The 12,724-nt window shown below is 42.9% G+C and overlaps 1 protein-coding gene across 1 annotated transcript in view; it reads left to right on the top strand.

Annotated features, from left to right (window-relative positions):
• Positions 1–12,724, top strand: part of Col24a1 (collagen type XXIV alpha 1 chain) — a 255,521-nt gene that overhangs the window by 190,833 nt on the left and 51,964 nt on the right. The window contains 2 exon segments of the mRNA XM_032897221.1: positions 2,219–2,272; positions 3,542–3,649. Coding sequence (XP_032753112.1) covers positions 2,219–2,272; positions 3,542–3,649 — 162 coding nt within the window.

Here is a 12,724-nt window from a genome sequence, read left to right as displayed (position 1 = left end):
GCTAGTTTTGAGACATTTCAATATAAAAATTCTCAACATAAAGTATAATACAGTACAAAAAGTACGTTGCCCAGGCTCATATAATTAAGTGACATCGGATGCATAGCTTATAAAAAAACACACAGTTTTGTTTCTGGAGCCCAAGGTCAGAATGCTAGTTGGGTTCTGGAGAGAAAGCACCTTTATATCAGAGGATGATCAATCTTCACTGTATCCTCAGTGGGAGAGAGGACTGGAGAGTTCTCTGGGGTCACTTTCAGAAGAGCACTAATCCTTTCCCAGGCCTTCTCTCTCAAAGCTTCAGTACCCCGAGGCCCAACCATTATGCTTCATCATGACAGAATTTCAGTGTGAATTTGGGGAGCACACAGCACTTACTCCATAACAAGGACGATGTTCTGCGCACCAATCTGCACATATGCAGACCTCCATTGCAAGACTTTCTTTCATCAACGATGACAATGACTGTAATAAGGAATGATCCAAGACAAAGAACAGAACCTTGATATTGGTTAAACACTTACTCCTCAATAAGAGGATGTTGCCATGACTACCCTTCTAGCGTCAGCAAAAGGACCTTTTAAAATATCTCTCACATTCATGAAGTTCCCTTCCTGTTGTGCATTATGAACTTCCTGTTGCTAGTATGTGCTACTGTACTTCCTAATGCCCATCCAAGTCTAAAGAACATTCTAGTTGCCATGCATCTTTAGATGGGCCCTTGGGGCACAGTATTTAACTCTGAAATAATCCCCAACGTAAGCGTCATCTTCTGAGATAATTGATGTAACCGTGCATGAACCTTCTTACTTGTATTTCGTTCTTTTGAGTGTTTGAAGCACACACATGAAAATATGCTACAAGTTGAACTGTGTCTGTGTTATTTATACTAGATCCTAACATCTGTCCTGAATGTCCATCCCATGTGGCGGTAGAGATCTGAATGTTGGGCACCTAATGTGTTGACTCCCTCTGACTCCTAAAACTCGCAAACATTCTACATTTGACAGATGTTTCCCATCTGTTCTTATTCTCCTCAGACTAAAGTAGCATTCTGGCTTCTCATGGTCAGGAAGATAACTGTGAAGGTGACTTAAGTCTTCAGGGAGCATCCACCAAAACACATGACATCCCTAGTGGCCCCCAACTGCCATAATCCTGCTATGCTGGTCCCACTGTGGCCTGAGTGGAAGACGTTTTTGGAGCCATGCTTGCATGAGTAGCTTCCTGGATGCTGGGATTAGACAGTGGATACCCCCAAGCTCAGCTGAACGGTTAGCCCTTTTGTCTCTTACAGGAGACAGCCTTTTCCTCTGTGGTCAGGTGATCTATACTTCAAATATTTAAGCCCACCTTCCCAGATGCCACATCTGAGATTGATTATTTTGCGTGAGCCTTACTCTGCATCTTTAGCATGATTGTCTTAAGAATGACCATCCCAGGGTAAAACAGTCCTGTCCGGGGTAACTTCAGACGCTCTCTGAGAAGTAGGGCTGGTAATGACAATACAATTCTTTTCCTCATTTGTACACCAGGTTACTGTTTCCCCTGTTTTTCATCTGAGAATAATTTGGACATGCCATCAGAACAATGGAATGGCTTGCAAGGACAGAGAGAGTCTCTAACTCTCCTCGCAGACCAGTTGCTGTTGAATCAATTATGACTTAAGACGTCTCACACATGGAAAAACAAACAGTTCCTTGGGAAATAAATACCCTTTTTTTATTTCAAAGTGTGTTCTTTGTGCTTCCGTGGAAACACATTTTGGGCTCCTGGTTCACATCCATCACCACACAGTGTCTTGTGACCAGGAACTTGGCCTTTGAATTCCAAGCATGTAACAGATGCTATGATACATGATATTCAATAAAAATCCTATTGGATTTAGAATTTAGCCACTTTCAAAAGGAGGCAAGGACCCTGCCTGAAAGTGAGGCCATTTTCAAAACAGTGCCGTTTCAGAATTATGATTTGAATTTTTAAGTCATAGTGTTTGAAGCAAAGGGGAATGTCATATGTGATCTGTTCAAATTCTCCCACTTTTCATGAGGAAGTGACCCACACACACAAACAACTCCTGGGAGAATTAAATGGCCATCCCAGTGACAGGCAGCTAGTTGTGTGCACTCCTGAGCTATTCCAGCCCCATTGTACTTTTCCACAGCTTGTTTAAGTAAGTGTATTTCTATCTGTTAACGACTGTGCTTCCCATTTTCAGGGTCCTCAGGGGAAAAAGGGAGTTCCTGGTCCTTCTGGGAAACCAGGCATTCCCGTAAGTAACAGACCTCTTTTATCTTTCTTATTTTTCTAAATGGAATCGACAACTTTAGCAAGCAGAATAGTTCGGGAACAGTTATGTCATGTTGGATAAATCAGACTGCCTTGAAAAAAATTCAAACCCATGCTGGAACACAGAGGGACCAAAATATGACCACTAACTCTAAACCAAGTTTGCTGTTTAAATCTAAGTCCCTGCAAACGAAGGATGCTATTTTCCCGTGTTATGGAGCCCTCCCTGTGGACGCTTACTTCTCTCTCTTGGTGAACCACTGTAAACAGGGAACTTGGAAACATGACCAAGCAAGTGGTAACAAAGGTCAGAGTCTTCAAGTATAATTAAAAAGACAGCTGGCTTTTAATTGGAGGGCTCAGTTTCTCTTTCTCCTAGCAATTAGAGCAGAAAGTCTTGGGGGAGAGGGGGTGGGAACAAGTCCTTTGTCCCAGAATAAAGGTTAATTTTAACTTAACATCAGTATCCCCCTCCTAACTGGGTAGGTATGTGTTGACAGGCTGATTAGAAAGACACCGCTGCTGATGCCACCCAGAAAGATATAAATACCTACTTCTTGCCTGCATGGGACAAAAGAGGGGAAAAGATCACCGATGGCCCTACAGATAAATCACAATTGTTCAGGATTAGATGCAAGATATACAGGCCCATTGTTAGTCATATGTTCATCTGACTTAAGAGGGGAGGGGAGCAACATACTCTTTATTCTTAAGAAAAGAACTGTGACACAAGAATTTGCAGAAAACACTGGTAGCTCCAGCTGATGTCTCCAGCTGATAACTTCAGCTGATACCTCCAGCTGGTAACTCCAGCTGATATCTCCAGCTGATACCTCCAGCTGGTAACTCCAGCTGATATCTCCAGCTGATGTCTCCAGTTGATGCCTCCAACTGATAACTTCAGCTAATATCTCCAGCAGATACCTCGAGGTGATGTCTCCAGCTCACAGGTCCCTCTCTATTCTTGACAGCTAGGGAAAGATGACCTGACACAGGGACAAATATCAGGGAGTGCCACTGGCTCAAGAAGCTCCACAATAAATTGCTGACTCACTTTTATTTTTGTTTAGGGGACATTTTCTCGGGTACTTGGACTGAAACCAGGGCCTACTGGATGCTAAGCAAATGTTGTTCTACGTAGTTGTAGCCTTAGATCTTAGGGCAGGGTATAGAAATATATAACTTTTTCTACACCAAGAAATGTCATCTACCCAATATGTGTCTGTAATCAAAATGATTTCTAATTACCAAGGGTCTTCCAGGCCTTCCGGGGCCAAAAGGCTTGCAAGGATATCATGGAGTCGACGGCCTGTCAGGATACCCGGGAAAGCCTGGGCTACCGGGAAAACAAGGACTTCCGGTGAGTAGTGCGCATGTGCTGTGCTCTTTACATCTGCATCGGTGTCTTTTGAAGGACCACGGGGAGTCACGTTATCGTTCATAACTAGGGTATTAGTTCAGATTAAGCCAATCATTTTTATAATTGCTATCTTCGAATTAGACTAACGATTTCCAAGTATGTCAGTAGGTATATTCTCTTGGGAGTTTTGTAGTAGCAATTTATATTTTCTGTATGTGTAAAAGTTTAAAAAACAAGGTATAGGGAAACTCACTGAGTGACTCCGTAAGCAGGCTGTGTTTGTGTTCATCACAGGCCCTCTGCCTTCTTTGGAACATTTCGGTCTTGGCGGTACCTCACATAGGTTCTGCCCAGAATAATTTTCCCTTTGCTTTGATGGCCCTAGCATTTTCAAGAACTGTGTGGATATTTCCTGTGTTCATTCAAGGGTGATACAATGTTAGAAAAAACATGCTTGTTTTGAATGCGAATTTCTACCAGAAAGTTTAGAATCATGGGTTTTTTTAGAGCGTTACCGTGTGTGTGTGTGTGTGTGTGTGTGTGTGTGTGTGTGTGTGTGTGTGCGCGCGCGCGCGCAGGCGCCTGCATGGATGTGTGCGTGCCTGTGTGCGAGCATGGGTGCAGGTACCTAAAGAGTTCAGAAGAGGGCATCAGATTATCTGGAACTGAAGTTGTAGGATGCTATAAGTTGCCTGCTATGGCTGGTGGGACCTGAACCCCAGTCCAGTAAGCACCATTAACTCCTGAGCCTTCTCTCCCGTCCTCCAAACTACATTTTTGTCTCCACTCAACCGTAAGTGCCCACTACTTGGATATGGTTATCCGTTGACTTGTTTCACTTTTCTTAAGTAATAAATCAGCCCTGGTTGTTTATTCAGATGTGGTAAGGTGACGTACGCAAACCCAAGCCCACACTGATGCTCTTTTCCTGCTATGGTGAGTTACCTCGTATATTTCAAAGCAAAAAGATGCTGAAAGGATCATTTGTCCAATATAAGCATTTCAGGGATAAACGCGTACTCAGGTTCTATCTGGAGACATGGATATTTTTAAGGAGTTTTTTTTTTTAACACAGTTTCTATTTATTTTGGAGGAAATATATCAGAACATTAGGTTAAGGCCCAGACAAGTATGATATCCAGGGCGAGTATTTAATTGAGATAAATATTTTATAGACTCCCGACAGCAGTATCTCTCTGGTTAAAGACTTTTTCCTTCCTCCTCCTCTTCCTCTCCTTCCTTCTCCTTTTCCCTCTCTTCTTCCTCCTCTTCCTTCTAACAGGATCATAACACATAGCTGGATTACTCAACCAGCATTTGCTTCAGCCTCCCGGGTGCTGGGGTGTAGTGAGGCATTATATTATATTATCACAGCCACCGCAGAGAGGACCGTCATCTGGTATCCCAGTCTGAAAGATAACGCGAATACCGTGCCTTCAGCTCTACCCTGGAAAGGCTGGGGTTCACTCTCTCTGGTACTCAGTCACATAGTGATTGACCGAAGGTCTCTCTGAACAAGCCTTGGACATGAGTCACAGAACACACTTCTTACCATAGCGTGGAGGGTTCCCTCCAGGAGGATCTGCTTGCCCTCAGAAGGTTCTGGTCTAGGAATTGGCTCTGAATTTGAGAAACAATCAAGACTCTGAGTTTGATGTAACACCAAGAGGCTTTCCAGTTGAACACCAACATATTCTAGCAAGCCATGGCACATTTGGTTGGTTCTGTGAGTTCCTGTGTTGATTTAGACATTGCCAAAGATATGTGTAGATCAAGCCAGTGATATCAGCTCCTACCTTCTCTCTGATAGTAAATTCCTGTCCTGGGTTCCATTACTCCCATTTCAGAGACACCATTCCAATGCATTTCAAACACCTCGGAAGACTCTGGGCTTCAAGTTTCCAGTCTGCTGCTTATTAATTGTGCTATCCTGTGCCTGTCTGTCCTTGTTCGTGTTCCACTCACTAGTTAATTTCATGGTATAATTAAGGAATACTTATTTGAAAGCTATAACCTAATACAGCTAAAAATACCTTTCAGGTAATTTTCCATTTTGTTTCCATTGTATTTTCAGGTACACGATACCTTCAAATAATAGCCTACTTCTTTATAGTCCTTACTTTTTCTTCCACATAAGCTCTAAGGGACCCTTCATGCTAGTATTTAGAAGCATCGGAAATAGCGGGAAATTGTCTACTGCTCTCGTGGAAATGAGGCAGCTAGTGTTTCCCCGCCTGGAGCATCTCCATCTTCCATCCGCCCCCCTTGTCCTCATTATCCTTCTGTTCCCCTTTCCTGGTTTCCATAGATACCTTAGCTTCCTTCTGTGATGCAGAAGTTGCCTGTACTTTGGCTCTTGCTCACATGTTGGGAATAGTGGACTTAATGATCAAGCGTGTATGCATTGAAGCTGTGGTCTGTTTATCATATCAATGTCTATAGCTTCCCTTTAACACAACAAGGGGTGAAATGTATCTCAACTACGTATGTTTCTCTAAGACCTCATCCTCCAGTGCTTCTTCAGACTGCCACAAAGTGTGACTATCCGGTGCCACACACTTCCTGTCTGTATTCTCTTTCTTTCTCACATTTGTAAGAGGGGTGCACTTAGACTATCCAATCACCAATATTTTCAGTACCCTTCATAATAAAGTCTTCTGAATATGTAAGGCAGCCTTCTAAGGTCTTAAATAATAACAGGTTTTAGTGTTCCTCCTTATAAATATAAAACACATTCGGCATTGTACTGGAGATTTGGCTAAACAGTAAGGTTCCAGGCAGAGTAGTAATGAGAAACGAAAGTCATTCAGATTATTATGGAAAACATAAAACTGTCTTTATTTACACATAACACAATTATCCATGTAGAAAGTCCAGAATCCATTAAAAATGAATTTAGCAATGTTTCAGGATGAATAAGCCATGCACAAAAATGAACACTTGTGCTCCTGTGTTGTTTAACGACAGGATCAACAGTGTTTGGGATCCCACCATTATGAAACGTTATAGTCTGTACTTACATCAATCATAACTGTGTGGCTTGCCACAGCCTGCGTGGTGTGACCTTAGCTTCCATTCGTACACCATGTGACGATTCTGACTACTGTGACCTTGGTATCTTAACACTATGCTAATTATTTATGTAGCTGAAGATAGCCAAACATAGAGAAGCGCACTGAAAACACGGGTAAGGCATCTGTTTAAAAGTTGCACGCAAAGCCAGGGAGATGGCTCAGTAGATAAAGCAGTTGCCTTGCGAGTGTGAGGACTGAGTTCGGATCCCCAGGTCCCATACATAAGATAGTCAAGCATGGTGGGTCGTAGCCCTAAGGACAAAGTCAGGGTTCAATTGTGAGACTCTGCTTCAATAAATAAAATGGAGACCAATTGAGGAAACACTCCAGGTCGACCCTGTGCTCTTAGGCCTACACACACACACACATATGCACACACAAGTCCTTCCCACCCTCTACTTCCTGTGAATATTTTGTTTCCCTTCTAAATATGACTGAAGCATCCACACTTTGGCCTTCCTCTTTCTTGAACTTCATATGATCTGTGAATCGTATCTTGGGTATTCTGAGGTTTTTGCCTAATATCCACATATCAGTGAGGACATGCCATGTGTGTTCTTTTGTGACTGGGTTACCTCATTCAGGATGATATTTTAGAATCCCATCCATTTGCCTGTGAATTTCATGAGGTCATTGTTTTTAATAGCTGAGTAGTATTCCATTGTGTAACTGGACCGCATTTTCTGTATCCATCCCTCTGTTGAAGGACATCTGGGTTCTTTCCAGCTTCTGGCTATTATAAATAAGGCCACTATGAAAAGAAAACAGCTGGACCCATGGCTCTAGCTGCATATGTAGCAGAGGATGGGCTTATCTGGCATCCGTGGGAGGGGAGGCCCTTGATCCTGTGAAGGCTCGATGCCCCAGCTAGGGGAATGCTAGGGTGGTGAGGCAGGAGTGGACGGATAGGTGGGGAAGCTCTCTCATGGAAGCAGGGGGAGGAGGATGGGATAGAGGAGTTGCAGAGGGGGAATAGAAAAGGGGGATAACATTTAAAATGTAAGTAAATAAAATAACCAATGGGGAAAATTGTCTTCCTTTGTATCTCCGTCAATATTTTCTACTTTTGTATTTTTTAAGCCTTAAATAATTTTTTAAACTTTCAAAGGGACAATTAAGAGATGGGATGTCACAAATCGCTGGCTTTAAGGATTGACACACACTGAAAAGCTGAGATCATCATGAACTCTGATGGCGAGGCTTAAGCACCAACCTGGGAGGTCAGCACGTTTGATGTGGGCAGCTGACACTGAGGAGGAAGAGGATCAGCCCAGCTCAGAAGGAAGTCTCTGTGGGAGAGAACTTAGGTGGCAGTCATGGGGGCGTAGAAAGCTATAGCTGATAGTCTCTACAAACAGTGTCAACATCCTCCCTCAGCCTGGCCTGCGAAGATTTTGTCATCTCCATGGTTCTGGGGCATCAGGGTCCTTGGCATGGTCCTGCTCCTGACAACAGAAGAAAAATCACTCAGAACTTCTTTTGCTCCCCACAGGAGGAGTCCACTCTGAAGCTACTAAATTCAGCACACGGTTGTCAGTAGCGATAGTGGTGTTAATGACACCATCCTGCGTCCAGCAGCGAGCATGGTACACGTGTCAGTGTCCACACTGTGGCTTCCTGACTTGCCTTTGATGATCACGCTTTCAAACCTGACGTTCACTGTTTGTCTGCGGTTATAAGTGCTGCAGTTGTCTTTTCCCTCCCCTTAAATTATCCAGGGTTGGTTTCTGATATTTACAGGTAATGTTCTAAACCAGAAATCTAATAAAATAGAACGGTGATCTCTGTGGTTTAGCATTGCTCTACAGACCCTGCATTGTAACCCCAAGATTTGCACATCAGTGGGTATTTATAAAGATAGAAATGTTTCCCATAAATACCTCTGCTCTCCCCGGAATAATTTATATGACATCAAGGTTATAATGCTTTTTTAAAGAATATGGTAAATAAACTAATATCTTCAGTGGCTACCTAATCATTAACACAAGTAATGTCCAAGAAAATAATTTCTAAGGCAAAGGTGAAGTTACTAAGTTTTTTAATGCTATTTGGAGGAAATAATATCATTGCTAAAAATGAGGAAGGTTCCTGAAGTATTTTCAACCAAGGATAAGGACATATTTCCCATTGGCCTTTTATTTAAATCATGGCACCATGGTGTTCTTGGCTTCCCTTTAAAGACCGCCGGGTTTATCCACTTAGAAAAATATTTATTCTAGGATCATAGCATTATGCAACTGCCTCGTTTTTTCTAAACAATGTTCTTTCTTTTCTTTTCTTTTTCTCCTCTTTTTTAGTTTTGATGTGGCCACAGAACTACAGAATTCCTGGCATATTAACTCTGTAGTCTCAGTGTTTTTCAAGGTCATGTGACCATAGCTGAGGGATCGTTTCAGGGAGGCTCACGTTGCCTTTGTGAATTTCCTTTGCTCCAGTGAGTGTTCCGGGCCCAGACAGCTTAGCACATCTGTAGCAAATGAGTCTACCACGCTGCTTTCATTGAGTCGGACGCTGTACAAACACCGCACCTCAATCGCTTAGGAAAAAAACTTTTCCTTGAAAAAATCATAAATCTATCTGTCACTAAAACGAAGACTTACCAGCCCTTTTTTTTTTTTTTAATTTTTATTGCTACTCTAATAAAACTGGGTTTTGGAAAGGAAGGAATGAGATGTAACTAACGACTTATTTTAGGACAAATCAAGGCTCTTCCAGGCCTGACTTTTACCGTGCGTCAGGTGACTCCGAGTTTAACGTGCATTTCTCAAACAGGTTCTTGTCTTAAAAGAACACTGAGAACCTTGACCTTCTCTCTCGTGGGTTGTGCCCAGCACTGAATAAGGGGCAGAGTGCCCCTCAGTAGCTCATCCCTGACCACCACAGGAGCCTGAGTCAGGAGCACTAGCAGCCCTGCAGCCTGTCTGGTCATCTGTAACTTACGACGCAGTTGTACTCAAGAACTTTGGTTCCGAAGAGGCTCCAGTTCCCTCATTCAGCCTGCCGTCTACTTGCTGTGGGCAGATCTGTTTCCAAGTCTGTGTCACGGAGGGTTTGATTACCCAGTCAGGGGTCCACCTCATTAGAGCTTTCTCCGTCCTTTCCTACGGCTGCGCCCGTTGGACAGATTCCCGCTCATTAGGACGTCTTCCAGGACAGCGCTCAGACTGTTCCGCCGCTCATTAGTCTCAAAGTGAAAGATCTACGGAAGGATAGAGGTTTCCTCATTGAATCTTCAGTGAACCCCGCCCCATCAGATACAGCTCACGCTCTGTGGAATGGTCGCTCCTTCTGCGTCTGGCCTCTGTTTACTTTGCCGGCCTGACAGTCCACCCTGCCCTTCATGAGTACTGTTCATTCAAGAATGCTAGCATCTAAGTTACCAATGCTGACTGTGAACCAGACGCTGATTATATATCAAGTTATTTACTCTCCATGAGGTCAATATAGCTATTGTCCTCAGTTTGCCAGAAGGAATGGGGTACTGGGAAAGACCAAGAACTTGCCCGAGATCACACAGTCAACAAGCACAGGAACCAGGACTCAGAACGAGGCGGTCTAGTGTGACTGCCTTGTCCTTTCCAAGGATGCTCACTCTACAGTTGCAACGAGGCTCTACCGTTACACGTGTTTACTTACTGTTCTTACTTTCCCTCCCGAAATTCTCTGTATGTCTCTCCTCTCTTTACTGACTCTACGCGGGTAATTTATTCTCTCTGCTTGGAAGGCTCTTTCAACTTTCCCTTTAATTTCATGATGAATATTTTCATGACCTTTCAGGAGTCAACTGAACTGTACCTCCTGTGTGCACTTTAAATCAGAATCCTGTCTGCTCAGAGCTTCAATGTACGCAGGGTGATTCCTGCAGTAAAGCATGGTTACTTTGGAGGCCAATTGTTTACGTTGTTTTCTCTCCAGAGACTATATAGTCTTGTATAGCAGGTCTTGCATTTTGTTCTCTGGATACTCAGCACAGTGTTAGGCTCAGAGGAAAAGCTCTATAAATCTTTGAGAAATGTTCTTTGTGTGCTAATCGTGTCTTGTGTTAACTAATCATCACCCTAAATGCCATCTGCTAATCGAATATGTCAATAACTAATTTATATGATATTTACTATAACCAAGTGAAATATTTTATGGAAAGGACCTGATACATGGTCTAGGCTTACTGAGCCAATGCTGTTTCTACACAGTAATAAATATAATTGCTCAATCAAGCATTACTTTAGAACACAGGTATTTGTTCAGTGCCTGGTACAAGCGAGGAGTTCTAGAATATAACAATGAAGTGACGAAAGCTAACCTCGTGGACTACACGTAAAGTGGCAACGAAGTTTTAACCTTTGACCCTTAACAAAAGTCAGAACTTATGGATTGATAATATGGATTGATATAATGGTTGATGCTAGACTACAAATAGGTGCAACAGGTGGCTTCAAGTCTTGTGTAGTGCAAGGAAGAAATGGTTATGTGACAAAGCATCATGGGAGAGGAGGGTTAGATAGGAACTTGGGTAGGGAAGACTCCCTGAGAGTATAGTGAACCTGAGCGCAGTCAGATGTACCCAGACATGGCAAGGTCCTGCCAAGTAGGAGGAACCAGAATAAATAAGTCCATAGGCGGGAAAGAGTCGGCCTGTTTGCAGGGTTGTTGGAGGATGGAGTGAGACCCGAAGATGTGATGTTAGTTGCTTTTGATATAGGAAGGTCCATATTGATTTCTTCACAACCATGAGAGAGGAGGCACGTGTAAGAGGCAGGTATAGATGTGTCCTTTCTGGTCCCTGTTAGTCCTGTGATTGTGTGCTGAGATCTAAGTAAAGGCCACACATGGTGCCCCATACTATAGCGGCACGGTCACTGTTCAGGATTTTCAGGACTAAGAAATGATTGTTTGTTCTAATGGAAATCTGTAAGTGATGCTGGGATGTGAACCAGCACAGTGCTGGGTGATGCTGGGGTGTGGACCAGCACAGTGCTTGGTGATGCTGGGATGTGGACCAGCACAGTGCTGGGTGATGCTGGGATGTGGACCAGCACAGTGCTGGGTGATGCTGGGGTGTGGACCAGCTCAATGCTGGGTGTTGCTAGGATGTAGACTAGCTCAATGCTGAGTGATGCTGGGTGGATCAGCACAGTGTTGGGTGATTGTGGGAGGTGGTCCAACACAATGCTGGCATGTTTTGCATCTGAGTGAGAGATCTGACTTAGAAATATCCACAAAGCACATTCCATGATCCTTTCCTGCTTAAGACTTGCCTCAGCCTACTCTCTGTCCCTTGGCTCTAACACATTGAGATGTTTAAACTACCTCCTGACTTTAGCAAATAGCTCATTCATAAATCTTACCCCAGCTCCTGACCATGCTGCTTGTGACTAGAACTGTAGCACAATGTTATAAATGTGGCATAATTTATATATGCTGCAGCTGTGCATATAACTACCCATAATCACTAGCCCAAGTATTTTTAAACAGCCACTTCTTTCTTGGGCAGACTATGTTTAGCATCAAATAAAACGAGGACTTCTCCTGAAGCAGGAGCGGTTTTCACTGCTGCAGTTGGGGCATAGTGTTATATTTATGGCTCTTGAGTTTGCTGGCTTTAAAAACGACATCATACCTGTGTTTCCTAAAATAGAAAGAAACTTCAGGACAGTATGCTAAAATTTTGTGCTACAGGAAATAAATTAATTTTATGTTTTCTTCTTACATCATAAGTAACTACAGAAAAATATCCCTATGTGTCTAAAAGATGTCTAGCAACACTAAGGGTAAGAGAGGGGGAAATACTGTCTTCCTAGAAATTTGCAAGAAAACATCAAATACTATGAAATTCAATGTCATTTAAGTTTTCTCCATTTGACTTTTAAAATAAAATCAATAGAATTGGTGTCATGAGGTTTATAACCCACTCAGTGTCATTTTAAAGACATCAGCCTCTCCCTGAGCCCCCTTCTAATGTGTCTTTCTATTGTTGCCCAGGTGTCACAGGTTTTATTTACCA

Source organism: Rattus rattus, chromosome 3 (assembly GCF_011064425.1).
Source record: "Rattus rattus isolate New Zealand chromosome 3, Rrattus_CSIRO_v1, whole genome shotgun sequence".
In the NCBI taxonomy this organism is placed as follows: Eukaryota; Metazoa; Chordata; class Mammalia; order Rodentia; family Muridae; genus Rattus; species Rattus rattus.
Note: the sequence above shows the minus strand (reverse complement) of the source record. Positions and strands in the feature narration are given on the sequence as shown.